We start from the raw sequence: 21,129 nt of genomic DNA, 5'->3' as shown, positions 1-21,129 counted from the left end.
GCAGTTAACCCACTGTTCCCTGGTAGGCAATCATTATAAATAAGAATTTGTTCTTAACTGACTTGTCTAATTAAATAAAGGTTAAATAAAATAAAAAAATAATGAAGTCTGTTGATTGGTCAGTCATTGGGTTCCTTTGTTTTGCAATATGTTCAAATTAAAATCAAGATTTATTTATACAGCACATTTCAGACATGGATGCAACGCAATGGCTTCACAGGAATAAAAAAAAAAACTGAAATATTTACTACACAACAAACATGAGGATAAAAAAAACAAAAGATTAACGACTGAAAGACTAATGAACATTCTAAGGAAAATCCATTGATTAAAATATTAACAATTGGATGCAATATCCAACCCTAACGAGATGGACAAGCCAGCACAGGTGTAACACGTACTGACTAACGAGGTGACACCAATCAGTGCGCCCTACGTGCTAACGAGCTAGACGTATTTTTCCCCCACTAGCTTCTAGAACTCTCGTCTACCTAAAACTCACTAGCTTCTAGAACTCTCGTCTACCTAAAACTCGCTAGCTTCTAGAACTCTCGTCTTCCTAAAACTCACTAGCTTCTAGAACTCTCGTCTACCTAAAACTCGCTAGCTTCTAGAACTCTCGTCTTCCTAAAACTCACTAGCTTCTAGAACTCTCGTCTTCCTAAAACTCACTAGCTTCTGGATCGAGCCCAAACAAAACTCATCTCCAATACAGGAAAAAGGTGCAGTCAAAAATAAATTGTGATCCATGGCAACGCACTGGCTAAACACAAAACTTTTTGACTGCCCACCCTTGAGACAAATCAGAAACCAACTTGATAGGCATGTTGTTGGATCGGGGCCCAGTCCCCAATGTCATGCTCTAGTCATGCTCTATTTGGGTTGGCACTTCTGGGAATGAATCCTGATATTCCAAAAGCAGGGCAACAATGTCAATATAATTGTAAAAAATAAATTGTCAGTTGGTTGCATAAATAAATATCATTACTAAATGTTACATGAAATGTAAATATGAAATAGCCCCAATGTCAAAACACAGTTTTAACGTGTCCAAATCAATAACCAATATGCAGAAACAGTTTGGGATAAATTAAAAACCTAAACATAAAATGTGCTATATACACAAACATCTGCCACAATAATCATATTACTTGTAATTTTTAAACAAGCACCTTATAAATTGCACAAGCACCAAAAACGCTGTTGTTTTGACAAGTAGCAATAAATCACTGATATCGATTAGCGGGGAAATCAGGTTGTACGTGCTGTTGAAACTAACACAACTAAAAACACATGGAAATGGGAGACATGTTTTACCTCACTGGTTAGAGGACAACCCGCAGAAGACACCCAGCTACATTTTGGAGTAGACAACTCTTTTTTTGTTAGTCACTTTTTGTTAAATCTCATAAATAGTGACTCTTCCAATTCAGAGCCTGGATTTTCCCCCTGAGGCTATTATCCATATCATGCTGAAATCAATAGAACAGGGGACAAACTTTTAGGGTTCTACATTGTGACATCATTAAAATACTCCTACTACAATGTTAAAACATTCTACATTGTGACATTAATTCATTGATATCATGAAACAACTCCTTCATGTATGTATTTTCTGATGTTTGATCAGATAACTTTTATCAGAGTATCTCTTCCCACATTGAACACAGCTATAAGGTTTCTCTCCTGTGTGTCTCCGCTGGTGTATAGTCAGATAGCTAGATGTAGTAAAACTCTTCCCACATTGATCACAGCTATAAGGTTTCTCACCTGTGTGTGTTCTCTGGTGTACTGTCAGACTGCCAAACATAATAAATCTCTTCCCACACTGATCACAGCTAAAAGGTTTCTCTCCTGTGTGGAGTTTATGGTGGGATTTCAGGGAGCTTGATTGAGTAAAACTCTTCCCACATTGATCACAGCTATAAGATTTCTCTCCTGTGTGTGATTTCTGGTGCATCTTCAAAGTATGTGATGTTGAAAAGCTTTTTCCACAATCTGAACAGTGGTGAAGTTTCTCTCCTGTGTGTCTCCGCTGGTGTATAGTCAGATAGCTAGATGTAATAAAACTTTTCCCACATTGATTACAACTAAAAGGTTTCTCTCCTGTGTGTTTTCTCTTGTGTACTGTCAGATTGCTAGAATTAATAAATCTCTTCCCACATTGATCACAGATAAAAGGTTTCTCGCCTGTGTGTAGTTTACAGTGGGATATCAGGGAGCTTGACTGAGTAAAACTCTTCCCACATTGATCACAGCTATAAGATTTCTCTCCTGTGTGTGTTTTCTGGTGCATCTTCAAAATCTGTGAAGTTGAGAATCTTTTTCCACAATCTGAACAGTGGAATGGTTTCTCTCCTGTGTGAACTCGCTGGTGTCTAGTCAGATGGCTAGATGTAATAAAACTCTTCCCACATTGATCACAGCTATAAGGTTTCTCTCCTGTGTGTGTTCTCTTGTGTACAGTCAGATCTCTAGACGTAATAAAACCTTTCACACATTGATTACAACTAAAAGGTTTATCTCCTTTGTGTGTTCTCTGGTGTACTGTCAGATTGCTAGACTTAACAAATCTCTTCCCACATTGATCACAGCTAAACGGTTTCTCTCCTGTGTGTAGTTTATGGTGTGATTTCAGGGCGCTTGACTGAGTAAAACTCTTCCCACATTGATCACAGCTATAAGGTTTCTCTCCTGTGTGTGTTCTCTGGTGTGATATCAGGTTGGTTGAATGAGTAAAACTCTTCCCACATTGATCACAGCTATAAGGCTTCTCTCCTGTGTGTACTCGCTGGTGTATTTTAAGGTCTGATGAATATTTGCAACGTTTCCCACAGTCAGAGCAGCAATGAGATTTCTTCCCTGTGGGTCTCTGCTGGTGTTTCTTGAGGTGTTCTGAACTGGAGAGACTCTTCTCTGCCTTGTCAGCATCATGATGTTGTTGAGGCTCCCCAGAGGATCCACAACTGTCCCGTCTCTCTCCTGTGTGAACAACAATGTCAGATGGTTAAAGTGCGCACACAATTTTGGTTGCAGAATCACCTCCCTGCTAGTATATCTGCTATTGAGGAAACCAGTAGTTATGGATGTAGTATATCTGGTAATGAGGAAACCACTAGTTATAGATGTAGTCTATCTGGTAATTAGGAAACCACTAGTTATGGATGTAGTATATCTGGTAATGAGGAAACCACTAGTTATGGATGTAGTATATCTGGTAATGAGGAAACCACTAGTTATGGATGTAGTATATCTACCTGGAGCAAAAATGGTGAGCGAAGATTTTAGTTTTTCACAATGTATTCTGAATATTACAGCGCAAGATCAGGAATGCTACTCAAGGAAACTCACATTAAGTTCTGTGTCTATTCACTAATTCACCACCATGGTGGAAAACTCAGGGGAGTTCTCATAGGCTGACAACAAAAATAGCCTCCATTTACCGGTTGCTTATGAGTGCATTTCACATTTTACTTTTGGATTATAATTGTAAGGCTCGCTTGAATCTCTTGGGGCTAGGGGGCAGTATTTTCACAGCTGGATGAAAAACGTACCCAATTTAAACTGGTTACTACTCTTGCCCAGGAAATAGAATATGCATATTATTAGTAGATTTAGATAGAAAACACTGAAGTTTCTAAAACTGTTTGAATGGTGTCTGTGAGTATAACAGAACTCATATGGCAAGTAAAAACCTGAGAAAATTTCAACCAGGAAGTGTAAGGTCTGAGAACTGTAGTTCTACTTTTGAATCCCTCGAGAAACTACAAATACTTAGGGGTCACGTTGCACTTCCTAAGGCTTCCATTGGCTGTCAAAAGCCCTCTGAAAGTTGTTTCATCCGTATCCAGTAACCGGGCAGAATATAGGAGCTCAGTTACTGAGTGGACTGCTGGAGGACAAAGGGTTTGGAAATGGGCAGTCACGTGAGCGCACCTTTCCTTATTTTTCCTTCTGAAATGAATACGCTATTGTCCGGTTGGAATATTATCGCTTTTCTATGAGAAAAATACCATAAAGATTGATTTTAAACAGCGTTTGACATGCTTCTAAGTACGGTAATGGAACATTTGGACTTTTTGTCACTGGTTCCACGCTCGCGCGCTATTCCTTTGGATAGTGCTCTTAACGCACGAACAAAACGGAGGTATTTGGACATAAATATGGATTATTTGGAACAAAAACAACATTTCTTGTGGAAGTAGCAGTCCTGGAAGTGCATTCTGATGAAGATCAGCAAAGGTAATACAATATTTCTAATACTAATTCTGAGCTTAGTTTGCCTTGAACTTGGCGGGTGTCTGAATAGCTAGCCGTGATGGCTGAGCTATGTACTCAGAATATTGAAAACTGTGCTTTCGCCGAAAAGCTATTTTAAAATCTGACACAGCGTTTGCATCCAGGAGTAGTCTATCTATAATTCTTAAAATAATTGTTATGTATTTTGTCAACGTTTATGATGAGTAGCTCTGTAATATGTGTGCTCATTGTGCTCATTCACCGGTAGTTCTGGAGGCAAAACATTTTCTGAACGTCACACGCCAATGTAAAATGCTGTTTTTGGATATAAATATGAACTTTATCGAACAAAACATACATGTATTGTGTAACATAATGTCCTAGGAGTGTCATCTGATGAAGATCATCAAAGGTTAGTGCTTCATTTAGCTGTGTTTTGGGTTTTATTGACATATATGCTTGCTTGGAAAATGGCTGTGTGATTATTTTTGTCTATGTACTCTTCTAACATAATCTAATGTTTTGCTTTCGCTGTAAAGCCTTTTTGAAATCGGACAATGTGGTTACATCAAGGAGAAGTGTATCTTTAAAATGGTGTAAAATAGTCGTATGTTTGAGAAATTGAAATTATTAGATTTTTGCTGTTTTGAATTTCGCGCCATGTTAACTTGTCAAGCAATCCCGTTAACGGGATCCTAATACGAAAGGGTCCCCAACAGGTTAATATGTTTGTGTTTTTGTCTCAAATCAACTGCTTTATACTTAAAAAAACACTTCAACCAGTAAAATGCTCTTTGGCTAGCTTTGCCAACAGCCTGACAATGAGGGTTTGTACACTAAGTGTTTAACAAATTGGCCCATAACTTCACCAAACAATAACATAGACCTACTGTAGCACCCATAACTTCACCTAACAAAAACAAACCTACTGTAGGACTCATAACTTCACCTAAGAACAACATAGACCTAGGACTATAAATCATTTAATATTTCAGGTGAAACATGGAAACTAAAATGTCTTTTTCATGATATTTCATAACCTGATCACCAGATAATTTTGTGAATAATCCCACTAGGCTACTCTGTAATGTGTTGTCATTCTAAATGTCCTGAATAAAGGAAAATAGCTCTGTGTGTTGTACAATAGCCTATCCATCAAGGAACAGATCTCTTCACATTATGAGAAAAGTATCTCTGTGTGCAAACAGACTAACGAGACCCTACTGTAAATCATGCAGACAAACACATTATAAACACCAATTTGTTAGGGATGTTGGATCCAACGTGGAGCACGGCATAACTGTCTTTACCAGAGTAATGAATGAAGAAGCACTTTGGTTGTTGTTGCATGTCGTGATGTTTGTCATGTGACTGTCATTCAGGAAATGATTTCCTGGATCAGCTGATGATAGTTGAACATGTGACTGTAACTAAACAGCTACAGTATTAAGTATTATGTGTAATTATTGAAGAACTGCATTAATGACAGTATCCATTTGGGTGTTGTCAATAAAGTTAAGGTGACTCTCGGTTAGAACCATTGGATTTAGCAAACTCTGAAATGATTTAGGATTTCTGTGCCCATGAAAACTGTTTTTCCAGCGTAATATAAGGAGACACTAAATGTTAAGTAGTTAGAGAGCATTTCAGAGATCTAAATACAAAAAAACTGTCCGACAGCAAGATCCAGTATTTAAGTTGAAGTTCATCATATGACAAGCTTAATGTTATGACTATAACTACTGATCCCTGAAGGAGGGAAACTAGGTACAACATACTATTAAATCCACGCCTCGCTGGAAGCCCCACCTTCCACAGGTGATGAGTGTGAGGCTCGGGTTTATTCCTTCAATGTAATACCGCTCTTCACCGAACCAGGAAGGGGTGGGGCCAAACAGGTGTTGTACCTCGGTAGAAATGGTAAGATAAATTGGCACTCCAAATGGAAAAAGTTTGCCGATTTTACCGGAAACTACAGCAGCATAACGTCAGAATTGACGAAGGCCAGCAGCAGGTGGGGAATTGGTTATTTTCTTCTGGTTATATTGATCTCTGGCTTCCTCAAGTCATTTGTGTGTGTTAATTATTTAATCAAACACATGAAGCATCAGTTCAGTTCTGCACATACAGTTGATTACATTAAACACATGGGGTGTGTCTATACGAAAAAATACACATAAAATGTATACCAATCAATTGGTAGAAAGAAAATTATATATTTTTTTATCTGGGACATACAACATACATGCATTCAGACCCCTTCCCTTTTTAAGCATTTTGTTACATTACGACCTTATTCTAAAATGGAAACATTTTTTTTTTTAATTATCAAATGATCAATCGTCAGACAATACCTCATAATGACATCACAATACCCCATAAGTGAGAAAAAAGTTTAGAAATGCTTGTATATATCTTGAATACCAGTGGTTGTATCGCTGTAGGTCATGCAAGTAGGTTACAGTAGGATGTAACTCTAGGTCATGCCAGTAGGCTACAGTAAGTTGTACCTCTCTAGGTCATGCCAGTAGGCTACAGTAGGTTGTAACTCCAGGTCATGCCAGTAGGTTACAGTAAGTTTTAACTCTCTAGGTCATGCCAGTAGGCTCAGGTAGGTTGTATCTCTCTAGGTCATGCCAGTAGGTTACAGTAGGTTGTAACACTCTAGGTCATGCCAGTAGCATACAGTAGGTTGTAACTCTCTAGGTCATGCCAGTAGGCTACAGTAGGTTGTAACTCTCTAGGTCATGCCAGTAGGCTACAGTAGGTTGTAACTCTCTAGGTCATGCCAGTAGGTTACAGTAGGTTGTAACTCTCTAGGTCATGCCAGTAGGTTGTAACTCTCTAGGTCATGGCAGTAAGCTACAGTAGGTTGTATCTCTCTAGGTCATGCCAGTAAGCTACAGTAGGTTGCATCTCTCTAGGTCATGCCAGTAGGTTACAGTAGATTGTAACTCCCAAGGTCATGCCAGTAGGCTACAGTAGGTTGTAACTCTCTAGGTCATGCCAGTAGGCTACAGTAGGTTGTATCTCTCGAGGTCATGCCAGTAGGTTACAGTAGGTTGTATCTCCCTAGGTCATGCCAGTAGGTTACTAGTAGGTTGTATCCTCTATGTCATGCCAGTAGGTTACGTAGGTTGTAACTCCCTAGGTCATGCCAGTAGGCTACAGTAGGTTGTAACTCTCTAGGTCATGCCAGTAGGCTACAGTAGGTTGTATCTCTCGAGGTCATGCCAGTAGGTTACAGTAGGGTGTAACTCTCTAGGTCATGCCAGTAGGTTACAGTAGGTTGTATCTCTCTAGGTCATGCCAGTAGGCTACTGTAGGTTGTATCTCTCTAGGTCATGCCAGTAGGTTACTGTAGGTTGTACCTCTCTAGGTAATGCCATTTGGTTACTGTAGGTTGTATCTCCCTAGGTCATGCCAGTAGGCTACAGTAGGTTGTAACTCTCTAGGTCATGCCAGTAGGCTACAGTAGGTTGTAACTCTCTAGGTCATGCCAGTAGGTTACAGTAGGTTGTATCTCTCTAGGTCATGCCAGTAGGTTACAGTAGGTTGTAACTCTAGGTCATGCCAGTAGGTTACAGTAGGTTGTATCTCTCTAGGTCATGCCAGTAGGTTACAGTAGATTGTAACTCCCAAGGTCATGCCAGTAGGCTACAGTAGGTTGTAACTCTCTAGGTCATGCCAGTAGGCTACAGTAGGTTGTATCTCTCTAGGTCATGCCAGTAGGCTACAGTAGGTTGTAACTCTCTAGGTCATGCCAGTAGGCTACAGTAGGTTGTAACTCTCTAGGTCATGCCAGTAGGTTATAGTAGGTTGTAACTCTCTAGGTCATGCCAGTAGGTTGTAACTCTCTAGGTCATGCCAGTAAGCTACAGTAGGTTGCATCTCTCTAGGTCATACCAGTAGGTTACAGTAGATTGTAACTCCCAAGGTCATGCCAGTAGGCTACAGTAGGTTGTAACTCTCTAGGTCATGCCAGTTGGCTACAGTAGGTTGTATCTCTCGAGGTCATGCCAGTAGGTTACAGTAGGTTGTAACTCCCAAAATCATGCAAGTAGGTTATAGTAGGTTGTAACTCTCTAGGTCATGCCAGTAGGCTACAGTAGGTTGTAACTCTCTAGGTCATGCCAGTAGGCTACAGTAGGTTGTAACTCTCAGGTCATGCCAGTAGGTTACAGTAGGTTGTAACTCTCTAGGTCATGCCAGTAGGTTATAGTAGGTTGTAACTCTCTAGGTCATGCCAGTAGGCTACAGTAGGTTGTAACTCTCTAGGTCATGCCAGTAGGCTACAGTAGGTTGTAACTCTCTAGGTCATGCCAGTAGGCTACAGTAGGTTGTAACTCTCTAGGTCATGCCAGTAGGCTACATCTCTCTAGGTCATGCCAGTAGGCTAAAGTAGGTTCTAACTCTCTAGGTCATGCCAGTAGACTACAGTAGGTTGTAACGCTCTAGGTCATGCCAGTAGGTTGTAACTCTCTAGGTCATGCCAGTAAGCTACAGTAGGTTGTATCTCTCTAGGTCATGCCAGTAGGCTACAGTAGGTTGCATCTCTCTACGTCATGCCAGTAGGTTACAGTAGGTTGTATCTCTCTAGGTCATGCCAGTAGGTTACTGTAGGATGTATCTCTCTAGGTCATGCCAGTAGACTACAGTAGGTTGTAACTCTCTAGGTCATGCCAGTAGGTTACTGTAGGTTGTATCTCTCTAGGTCATGCCAGTAGGTTACAGTAGGTTGTATCTCTCTAGGTCATGCCAGTAAGCTACAGTAGGTTGTATCTCTCTAGGTCATGCCAGTAGGTTACAGTAGGTTGTATCTCCCTAGGTCATGCCAGTAGGCTACAGTAGGTTGTAACTCCAGGTCATGCCAGTAGGCTACAGTAGGTTGTAACTCTAGGTCATGCCAGTAGGTTACAGTAGGGTGTAACTCTCTAGGTCATGCCAGTAGGTTACAGTAGGTTGTATCTCTCTAGGTCATGCCAGTAGGTTACTGTAGGTTGTAACTCTCTAGGTCATGCCAGTAGGTTACTGTAGGTTGTACCTCTCTAGGTCATGCCATTTGGTTACTGTAGGTTGTATCTCCCTAGGTCATGCCAGTAGGCTACAGTAGGTTGTAACTCTCAGGTCATGCCAGTAGGCTACAGTAGGTTGTAACTCTAGGTCATGCCAGTAGGTTACAGTAGGGTGTCACTCTCTAGGTCATGCCAGTAGGCTACAGTAGGTTGTAACTCTCTAGGTCATGCCAGTAGGTTACAGTAGGTTGTAACTCTAGGTCATGCCAGTATATTACAGTAGGTTGTAACTCTAAGGTCATGCCAGTAGGTTACAGTAGGTTGTAACTCTCTAGGTCATGCCAGTAGGTTACAGTAGGTTGTAACTCCCAAGGTCATGCCAGTAGGCTACAGTAGGTTGTAACTCTCTAGGTCATGCCAGTTGGCTACAGTAGGTTGTATCTCTCTAGGTCATGCCAGTAGGTTACAGTAGGTTGTAACTCTCTAGGTCATGCCAGTATACTACAGTAGGTTGTAACTCTCGAGGTCATGCCAGTAGGTTACAGTAGGTTGTAACTCCCAAAATCATGCAAGTAGGTTATAGTAGGTTGTAACTCTCTAGGTCATGCCAGTAGGCTACAGTAGGTTGTAACTCTCTAGGTCATGCCAGTAGGCTACAGTAGGTTGTAACTCCAGGTCATGCCAGTAGGTTACAGTCGGTTGTAACTCTCTAGGTCATGCCAGTAGGTTATAGTAGGTTGTAACTCTGTAGGTCATGCCAGTAGGCTACAGTAGGTTGTATCTCTCTAGGTCATGCCAGTAGGCTACAGTAGGTTCTAACTCTCTAGGTCATGCCAGTAGGCTACAGTAGGTTGTAACTCTCTAGGTCATGCCAGTAGGCTACAGTAGGTTGTATCTCTCTAGGTCATGCCAGTAGGCTAAAGTAGGTTCTAACTCTCTAGGTCATGCCAGTAGACTACAGTAGGTTGTAACGCTCTAGGTCATGCCAGTAGGTTGTAACTCTCTAGGTCATGCCAGTAAGCTACAGTAGGTTGTATCTCTCTAGGTCATGCCAGTAAGCTACAGTAGGTTGCATCTCTCTACGTCATGCCAGTAGGTTACAGTAGGTTGTATCTCTCTAGGTCATGCCATTAGGTTACTGTAGGATGTATCTCTCTAGGTCATGCCAGTAGGTTACAGTAGGTTGTACCTCTCTAGGTCATGCCATTTGGTTACTGTAGGTTGTATCTCCCTAGGTCATGCCAGTAGGCTACAGTAGGTTGTAACTCTAGGTCATGCCAGTAGGCTACAGTAGGTTGTAACTCTAGGTCATGCCAGTAGGTTACAGTAGGGTGTAACTCTCTAGGTCATGCCAGTAGGCTACAATAGGTTGTAACTCTCTAGGTAATGCCAGGAGGTTACAGTAGGGTGTAACTCTAGGTCATGCCAGTATATTACAGTAGGTTGTATCTCTCTAGGTCATGCCAGTAGGCTACAGTAGGTTGTATCTCTCTAGGTCATGCCAGTAGGCTACAGTAGGTTGTAACTCTCTAGGTCATGCCAGTAGGCTACAGTAGGTTGTAACTCTCTAGGTCATGCCAGTAGGTTATAGTAGGTTGTAACTCCTAGGTCATGCCAGTAGGCTACAGTAGGTTGTACCTCTCTAGGTCATGCCAGTAGGTTACAGTAGGTTGTACCTCTCTAGGTCATGCCAGTAGGCTACAGTAGGTTGTAACTCTCTAGGTCATGCCAGTAGGTTACAGTAGGTTGTAACGCTCTAGGTCATGCCAGTAGGTTGTAACTCTCTAGGTCATGCCATTAAGCTACAGTAGGTTGTATCTCTCTAGGTCATGCCAGTAAGCTACAGTAGGTTGCATCTCTCTAGGTCATGCCAGTAGGTTACAGTAGGTTGTATCTCTCTACGTCATGCCAGTAGGTTACAGTAGGTTGTAACTCTCTAGGTCATGCCAGTAGGTTACAGTAGGTTGTATCTCTCTAGGTCATGTCAGTAGACTACAGTAAGTTGTATCTCTCTAGGTCATGCCAGTAGGTTACTGTAGGATGTATCTCTCTATGTCATGCCAGTAGGTTACAGTAGGTTGTACCTCTCTAGGTCATGCCATTTGGTTACTGTAGGTTGTATCTCCCTAGGTCATGCCAGTAGGCTACAGTAGGTTGTAACTCTAGGTCATGCCAGTAGGCTACAGTAGGTTGTAACTCTAGGTCATGCCAGTAGGTTACAGTAGGGTGTAACTCTCTAGGTCATGCCAGTAGGTTACAGTAGGTTGTATCTCTCTAGGTCATGCCAGTAGGTTACTGTAGGATGTATCTCTCTAGGTCATGCCAGTAGGTTACTGTAGGTTGTACCTCTCTAGGTCATGCCATTTGGTTACTGTAGGTTGTAACTCTCTAGGTCATGCCAGTAGGCTACAGTAGGTTGTAACTCTAGGTCATGCCAGTAGGTTACAGTAGGTTGTATCTCTCTAGGTCATGCCAGTAGGCTACAGTAGGTTGTATCTCTCTAGGTCATGCCAGTAGGTTACAGTAGATTGTAACTCCCAAGGTCATGCCAGTAGGCTACAGTAGGTTGTAACTCTCTAGGTCATGCAAGTAGGTTATAGTAGGTTGTAACTCTCTAGGTCATGCCAGTAGGCTACAGTAGGTTGTAACTCCAGGTCATGCCAGTAGGTTACAGTAGGTTGTAACTCTCTAGGTCATGCCAGTAGGTTATAGTAGGTTGTAACTCTCTAGGTCATGCCAGTAGGCTACAGTAGGTTGTAACTCTCTAGGTCATGCCAGTAGGCTACAGTAGGTTGTAACTCTCTAGGTCATGCCAGTAGGCTACAGTAGGTTGTAACTCTCTAGGTCATGCCAGTAGGCTACAGTAGGTTGTAACTCTCTAGGTCATGCCAGTAGGTTACAGTAGGTTGTATCTCTCTAGGTCATGCCAGTAGGCTACAGTAGGTTGTAACTCTCTAGGTCATGCCAGTAGGTTGTAACTCTCTAGGTCATGGCAGTAAGCTACAGTAGGTTGTATCTCTCTAGGTCATGCCAGTAAGCTACAGTAGGTTGCATCTCTCTAGGTCATGCCAGTAGGTTACAGTAGATTGTAACTCCCAAGGTCATGCCAGTAGGCTACAGTAGGTTGTAACTCTCTAGGTCATGCCAGTTGGCTACAGTAGGTTGTATCTCTCGAGGTCATGCCAGTAGGTTACAGTAGGTTGTAACTCCCAAAATCATGCAAGTAGGTTATAGTAGGTTGTAACTCTCTAGGTCATGCCAGTAGGCTACAGTAGGTTGTAACTCTCTAGGTCATGCCAGTAGGCTACAGTAGGTTGTATCTCTCAGGTCATGCCAGTAGGTTACAGTCGGTTGTAACTCTCTAGGTCATGCCAGTAGGTTATAGTAGGTTGTAACTCTCTAGGTCATGCCAGTAGGCTACAGTAGGTTGTAACTCTCTAGGTCATGCCAGTAGGCTACAGTAGGTTGTAACTCTCTAGGTCATGCCAGTAGGCTACAGTAGGTTGTATCTCTCTAGGTCATGCCAGTAGGCTAAAGTAGGTTCTAACTCTCTAGGTCATGCCAGTAGGCTACAGTAGGTTGTAACTCTCTAGGTCATGCCAGTAGGCTACAGTAGGTTGTAACTCTCTAGGTCATGCCAGTAGGCTACAGTAGGTTGTATCTCTCTAGGTCATGCCAGTAGGCTAAAGTAGGTTCTAACTCTCTAGGTCATGCCAGTAGACTACAGTAGGTTGTAACGCTCTAGGTCATGCCAGTAGGTTGTAACTCTCTAGGTCATGCCAGTAAGCTACAGTAGGTTGTATCTCTCTACGTCATGCCAGTAGGTTACAGTAGGTTGTATCTCTCTAGGTCATGCCAGTAGGTTACTGTAGGATGTATCTCTCTAGGTCATGCCAGTAGGTTACTGTAGGTTGTACCTCTCTAGGTCATGCCATTTGGTTACTGTAGGTTGTATCTCCCTAGGTCATGCCAGTAGGCTACAGTAGGTTGTAACTCTAGGTCATGCCAGTAGGCTACAGTAGGTTGTAACTCTAGGTCATGCCAGTAGGTTACTGTAGGATGTAACTCTCTAGGTCATGCCAGTAGGTTACTGTAGGTTGTACCTCTCTAGGTCATGCCATTTGGTTACTGTAGGTTGTATCTCCCTAGGTCATGCCAGTAGGCTACAGTAGGTTGTAACTCTAGGTCATGCCAGTAGGCTAAAGTAGGTTCTAACTCTCTAGGTCATGCCAGTAGGCTACAGTAGGCTGTATCTCTCTAGGTCATGCCAGTAGGTTACAGTAGGTTGTAACTCCCAAGGTCATGCAAGTAGGTTATAGTAGGTTGTAACGCTCTAGGTCATGCCAGTAGGTTACAGTAGGTTGTAACTCTCTAGGTCATGCCAGTAGGCTACAGTACGTTTTATCTCTCTAGGTCATGCCAGTAGGCTAAAGTAGGTTCTAACTCTCTAGGTCATGCCAGTAGACTACAGTAGGTTGTAACTCTCTAGGTCATGCCAGTAGGTTACAGTAGGTTGTAACTCTCTAGGTCATGCCAGTAGGTTACAGTAGGTTGTATCTCTCTAGGTCATGCCAGTAGGCTACAGTAGGTTGTAACTCTCTAGGTCATGCCAGTAGACTACAGTAGGTTGTAACTCTCTAGGTCATGCCAGTAGGTTATAGTAGGTTGTAACTCTCTAGGTCATGCCAGTAGGTTGTAACTCTCTAGGTCATGCCAGTAAGCTACAGTAGGTTGTATCTCTCTAGGTCATGCCAGTAAGCTACAGTAGGTTACATCTCTCTAGGTCATGCCAGTAGGTTACAGTAGATTGTAACTCCCAAGGTCATGCCAGTAGGCTACAGTAGGTTGTAACTCTCTAGGTCATGCCAGTAGACTACAGTAGGTTGTAACTCTCTAGGTCATGCCAGTAGGTTATAGTAGGTTGTAACTCTCTAGGTCATGCCAGTAGGTTGTAACTCTCTAGGTCATGCCAGTAAGCTACAGTAGGTTGTATCTCTCTAGGTCATGCCAGTTGGCTACAGTAGGTTGTATCTCTCTAGGTCATGCCAGTAGGTCACAGTAGGTTGTAACTCCCAAGGTCATGCAAGTAGGTTATAGTAGGTTGTAACTCTCTAGGTCATGCCAGTAGGCTACAGTAGGTTGTAACTCTCTAGGTCATGCCAGTAGGCTAAAGTAGGTTCTAACTCTCTAGGTCATGCCAGTAGGTTACAGTAGGTTGTATCCAAGTGGAAACAATTATCAACCCAATGTGGAAAGTGTCGAATTTGGTAAACAACATAATGAATGGCTTATTTCCTTCATGATGTTTACTTGATCTAACAGAAGTTTCATAATGATTAAGTTATGTGGATAAGTGACAACGATAACTTTGATAAAAACACTATAGGAGTTATCTCCAGATCGCTATGCATATTCATGCTAGTAGCTTAGCATCTCTCTCCATTGAATACAGGTGGTTGACGACAACAACCCTCATAGAATATAAACAATAGATTACAATAATAAGATGTATCCACCAATCCAAAGACAGGATAGGCGGGAGCGAGACAACCCACAGTGCAGCTTTGTGGACAACGACTCCCCTTGTTAGGACAGAGAGACATCTTGTCAGTATATCCATAATCTTTGGTGTAGCCAACCCAACTCTCACATGGCTCTATTGGGGGGCACGGTGTGTAGTAAAACATCACATTAAAATCACTACATGCCGTGGCCCCCAGTCTGCGGTCAGCAGATAGACCCTTCTCAAATACATATGTTAAGTCACTTTTTGGAAACGGCACGGAGAAAACAAGGGGTAGCTTGCTCTCTCCGTCGTCTGATTCTAGACATCAGTCATCATCCCAGGGCCCTCCGATGAAGAGCTATTGACGAGCCAACTCCGAATATCCAAAGTTAAAAACTAATTGAAGGCGGTACTTACTGGTGTTAATCAGATCCCCTATCTCCTCTTCATCTTTCAATGTGACAGTAATCTCCCCTTCCTTCTTCACTCCAAAAACTGCATCCTCCTCCTCTTTCACAGTAACAGCCTCCTCTTTCCCTTCCTCCTCTTCTTTCACTCTGAACGCGTCTTCCTCTTGTTTAACTGAAACGTCTTTCTCTTCTTCTTTCACTGTAACAGCCTCACCCTCTACTTCTTGTTTTACTGTAACATCCTCCTCTTCCTTCTCCACTTTCACGACAATGTTCAGCCCCAGAGCTTCTTTCTCCGTCCAGCAGACCTCCTCTTCTTTAACAGGAGGGGAGTAGTTTAGGGAGCTCATGTTCGGGGATGTTAGCTAGCTAGCTATCATAAGCGACTAGGCTAATGCTAACTTAACCAGCCAGCTACTATAGCTGACTAATAAAAAATAACGTAACATTACATTAAATAGGTTAGTTAACAAGTAGATACGACAGAAGTGTGTCTGAAACACAGTCGCTAATATAGACCGAAAGCGTATAAATAGCTTGAATCTTTCGGCTATGTTGGCTAGCAAGCTACCGAGGTGGTTGACGAGCTGTTTATGAAGAACCGTCCAATAGATTATACGTCACGCTGGCAGCATCGCCTGAAAGACGCACATCGCCGTCTGCTGACTGGAGGGAAACGCAGTTGAGGATTAGATTTTATTTTCAGACAAATATGATTTTAAATGGATTTAATTAAATAATACTATTATATTGAGACATACAAAGACCTGAAGGTGTTGGTTGATTAGTGCGAATAAAACATGTTTACTACAGCACATTTAAGACAGTTTCATTCAGTCAAACTAAATCTAAATAAGTAGATAGCTACTGTAAGTCTATACTGCTCCTACATGGTGTAACAATACATCATATAGATGTATATAATGAACAGACTAGGTCTATACTGCTCCTACATGGTGTAACAATACATCATGTAGATGTATATAATGAACAGACAAGGTCTATACTGCTCCTACATGGTGTAACAATACATCATATAGATGTATATAATGAACAGACTAGGTCTATACTGCTGCTACATGGTGTAACAATACATCATGTAGATGTATATAATGAACAGACTAGGTCTATACTGCTCCTACATGGTGTAACAATACATCATGTAGATGTATATAATGAACAGACTAGGTCTATACTGCTGCTACATGGTGTAACAATACAGTGCATTCGGAAAGTATTCAGACCCCTTCACTTTTTCCACATTTTGTTACATTACAGCCTTATTCTAAAATGATTAACGTTCAAAAGTTTGGGGTCACTTAGAAATGTTCTTGTTTTTGAAAGAAAAACACTTTTTTTGTCCATTAAAATAACATCAAATTGATCCGAAATACAGTGTAGACATTGTTAATGTTGTAATGACTTTTGTAGCTGGAAACGGCAGATTTTTTATGGAATATCTCCATAGGCGTACAGAGGCCCATTATCAGCAACCATCACTCCTGTGTTCCAATGCCACGTTGTGTTAGCTAATCCAAGTTTATCATTTTAAAAGGCTAATTGATCATTAGAAAACCCTTTTGCAATTATATTAGCACAGCTGAAAACTGTTGTGCTGATTTAACAAAGCGTTTGTAAACAGTGTTGTTGCATAACAATCAGGCAGTAGAACAACAATAATAATCATCCTCTTGACCAATCTTCCCTCCCCTTAACATTGGGTTGATTCAGACCCTGCCAGTGTACCAGGTGTACATTGGGTTTGATTCAGACCCTGCCAGTGTACCAGGTGTACATTGGGTTTGATTCAGACCCTGCCAGTGTACCAGGTGGACATTGGGTTTGATTCAGACCCTGTCAGTGTACCAGGTGGACATTGGGTTTGATTCAGACCCTGTCAGTGTACCAGGTGGACATTGGGTTTGATTCAGACCCTGTCAGTGTACCAGGTGGACATTGGGTTTGATTCAGACCCTGCCAGTGTACCAGGTGGACATTGGGTTTGATTCAGACCCTGCCAGTGTACCAGGTGGACATTGGGTTTGATTCAGACCCTGTCAGTGTACCAGGTGGACATTGGGTTTGATTCAGACCCTGCCAGTGTACCAGGTGGACATTGGGTTTGATTCAGACCCTGCCAGTGTACCAGGTGGACATTGGGTTGATTCAGACCGTGCCAGTGTACCAGGTGGACATTGGGTTTGATTCAGACCCTGTCAGTGTACCAGGTGGACATTGGGTTTGATTCAGACCCTGCCAGTGTACCAGGTGGACATTGGGTTTGATTCAGACCCTGTCAGTGTACCAGGTGGACATTGGGTTTGATTCAGACCCTGCCAGCATGGCCAGAAATGTATTCCAAGGTCAGTAACTTATAACCACAGAACCACCACAAACCTTTCATACATGACTAAAAACACCTAAGTATTAGATTTACTGCCATGGTCTAGTATGTCACCGCCTCAGACACCATTCACAATGCTGGCTGAGGTACGAGTAAAACATGACATATTATTTCCTAACCATTCACAATGCTGGCTGAGGTACTAGTAAAACATGACATATTATTTCCTAACCATTCACAATGCCGGCTGAGGTACGAGTAAAACATTACATATTATTTCCTAACCATTCACAATGCTGGCTGAGGTACGAGTAAAACATGAAATATTATTTCCTAATTGTAAAAAAAATCCCACTCCTTAATCAACTAGTCTCTCACTGTTTAACCAGAATAACATTTGTGTCCTTGTGTGCTTTAGACTGTTAGTCATATTAAGCTACTTAGATATCATCTATTGTCATGTTATGTTCTCCATAATGAAACATCACCACTGTAGATGTCATGTTATGTTCTCTACAATGACACATCACCACTGTAGATGTTATGTATTGTCATGTCATGTTCTCTACAACGAAACATCACCACTGTAGATGTCATGTATTGTCATGTTATGTTCTCTATAATGAATCATCACCACTGTAGATGTCATGTATTGTCATGTTCTCTATAATGAAACATCACCACTGTAGAAGTCATGTATTGTCATGTTATGTTCTCTATAATGAAACATCACCACTGTAGATGTCATGTATTGTTATGTTCTCTATAATGACACATCACCACTGTAGATGTCATGTATTGTCATGTTATGTTCTCTATAATGAAACATCACCACTGTAGATGTCATGTATTGTTATGTTCTCTATAATGAATCATCACCACTGTAGATGTCATGTATTGTCATGTTCTCTATAATGAAACATCACCACTGTAGATGTCATGTATTGTTATGTTCTCTATAATGAAACATCACCACTGTAGATGTCATGTATTGTTATGTTCTCTATAATGAAACATCACCACTGTAGATGTCATGTATTGTTATGTCATGTTCTCTATGAAACATCACCACTGTAGATGTCATGTATTGTCATGTTATGTTCTCTATAATGAAACATCACCACTGTAGAAGTCATGTATTGTCATGTTATGTTCTCTACAATGAAACATCACCACTGTTGAAGTCATGTATTGTCATGTTATGTTCTCTATAATGAAACATCACCACTGTAGCTGTCATGTATTGTCATGTTATGTTCTCTATAATGAAACATCACCACTGTAGAAGTCATGTATTGTCATGTTATGTTCTCTACAATGAAACATCACCACTGTTGAAGTCATGTATTGTCATGTTATGTTCTCTATAATGAAACATCACCACTGTAGCTGTCATGTATTGTCATGTTATGTTCTCTATAATGACACATCACCACTGTAGAAGTCATGTATTGTCATGTTATGTTCTCAACAATGAAACATCACCACTGTAGATGTCATGTATTGTCATGTTATGTTCTCTATAATGAAACATCACCACTGTAGATGTCATGTATTGTCATGTTATGTTCTCTATAATGAAACATCACCACTGTAGATGTCATGTATTGTCATGTTATGTTCTCTATAATGAAACATCACCACTGTAGATGTCATGTATTGTCATGTTCTCAACAATGAAACATCACCACTGTAGATGTCATGTATTGTCATGTTATGTTCTCTATAATGAAACATCACCACTGTAGATGTCATGTATTGTCATGTTATGTTCTCTATAATGACACATCACCACTGTAGATGTCATGTATTGTCATGTCATGTTCTCTATAACGAAACATCACCACTGTAGATGTCATGTATTGTTATGTTCTCTATAATGAAACATCACCACTGTAGATGTCATGTATTGTCATGTTCTCTATAATGAAACATCACCACTGTAGAAGTCATGTATTGTCATGTTCTCTATGAAACATCACCACTGTAGATGTCATGTATTGTCATGTCATGTTCTCTATAATGAAACATCACCAAGTGAAATAAAGAGAGAGAGAGAGAGATAACCATATACATTGCACATGGACCGTAAGAAATCCTGAAGGTATTGAAATGCCTGGGCTCGCAGGGGATGTGTTAATTCATAACCCATCATTTATACCTGTTAATTCATAACCCATCATTTATACCTGTTAGTTCATAACCCATCATTTATACCTGTTAATTCATAACCCATCATTTATACCTGTTAATTCATAACCCATCATTTATACCCTTTAATTCATAACCCATCATTTATACCCTTTAATTCATAAACCATCATTTATACCTGTTAATTCATAACCCATCATTTATACCTGTTAGTTCATAACCCATCATTTATACCTGTTAATTCATAACCCATCATTTATACCTTTTGCTCGAAAGGGGCGGTTCAGGCAGGCTGGCACACTCCCTGACCTAACTTGGCAGGAACTAATGGGGATCCATAATAAACCCCAGGAAGAGTAGCTGCTGCCTTGGCAGGAACTAATGGAGATCCATAATAAACCCCAGGAAGAGTAGCTGATGCCTTGGCAGGAACTAATGGGGATCCATAATTGTATCTCTCTAGGTCATGCCAGTAAGCTACAGTAGGTTGCATCTCTCTACGTCATGCCAGTAGGTTACAGTAGGTTGTATCTCTCTAGGTCATGCCATTAGGTTACTGTAGGATGTATCTCTCTAGGTCATGCCAGTAGGTTACAGTAGGTTGTACCTCTCTAGGTCATGCCATTTGGTTACTGTAGGTTGTATCTCCCTAGGTCATGCCAGTAGGCTACAGTAGGTTGTAACTCTAGGTCATGCCAGTAGGCTACAGTAGGTTGTAACTCTAGGTCATGCCAGTAGGTTACAGTAGGGTGTAACTCTCTAGGTCATGCCAGTAGGCTACAATAGGTTGTAACTCTCTAGGTAATGCCAGGAGGTTACAGTAGGGTGTAACTCTAGGTCATGCCAGTATATTACAGTAGGTTGTATCTCTCTAGGTCATGCCAGTAGGCTACAGTAGGTTGTATCTCTCTAGGTCATGCCAGTAGGTTACAGTAGGTTGTAACTCTCTAGGTCATGCCAGTAGGCTACAGTAGGTTGTAACTCTCTAGGTCATGCCAGTAGGTTATAGTAGGTTGTAACTCCCAAGGTCATGCCAGTAGGCTACAGTAGGTTGTACCTCTCTAGGTCATGCCAGTAGGTTACAGTAGGTTGTACCTCTCTAGGTCATGCCAGTAGGCTACAGTAGGTTGTAACTCTCTAGGTCATGCCAGTAGGTTACAGTAGGTTGTAACGCTCTAGGTCATGCCAGTAGGTTGTAACTCTCTAGGTCATGCCATTAAGCTACAGTAGGTTGTATCTCTCTAGGTCATGCCAGTAAGCTACAGTAGGTTGTATCTCTCTAGGTCATGCCAGTAAGCTACAGTAGGTTGCATCTCTCTACGTCATGCCAGTAGGTTACAGTAGGTTGTATCTCTCTACGTCATGCCAGTAGGTTACAGTAGGTTGTAACTCTCTAGGTCATGCCAGTAGGTTACAGTAGGTTGTATCTCTCTAGGTCATGTCAGTAGACTACAGTAAGTTGTA

The 21,129-nt window shown here is 41.4% G+C and overlaps 2 protein-coding genes across 2 annotated transcripts in view; one reads left to right on the top strand and one right to left on the bottom strand.

The window, feature by feature from the left end:
- Positions 1 to 21,129, top strand: part of LOC123725375 (uncharacterized) — an 80,571-nt gene that overhangs the window by 44,735 nt on the left and 14,707 nt on the right. The gene's annotated exons all lie outside the window — the stretch shown is intronic.
- On the bottom strand, positions 152 to 15,752 carry LOC106594387 (uncharacterized). Its single transcript, XM_045692038.2, has 2 exons — positions 15,178 to 15,752; positions 152 to 2,982 (listed from the first exon to the last, which is right to left on the bottom strand). The coding sequence occupies exons 1-2, from the start codon at positions 15,518 to 15,520 to the stop codon at positions 1,601 to 1,603; spliced, it is 1,725 nt and encodes a 574-aa protein (XP_045547994.2). The 5' UTR covers positions 15,521 to 15,752; the 3' UTR covers positions 152 to 1,600.

This window comes from Salmo salar, chromosome 12 (genome assembly GCF_965601325.2).
Source record: "Salmo salar chromosome 12, fSalSal1, whole genome shotgun sequence".
Lineage (NCBI taxonomy): Eukaryota > Metazoa > Chordata > Actinopteri > Salmoniformes > Salmonidae > Salmo > Salmo salar.
This window is presented reverse-complemented; position numbering and strand designations above follow the sequence as displayed.

Excerpts from the sequence above, each read along its gene's own strand:
- LOC106594387 (XM_045692038.2), bottom strand. The coding sequence starts at position 15,520 with ATGAGCTCCCTAAACTACTCCCCTCCTGTTAAAGAAGAGGAGGTCTGC. Across the intron at positions 2,983-15,177 it reads AGGGGATCTGATTAACACCA|GAGAGAGACGGGACAGTTGT; the intron begins GTAAGTACCGCC and ends TTGTTCACACAG.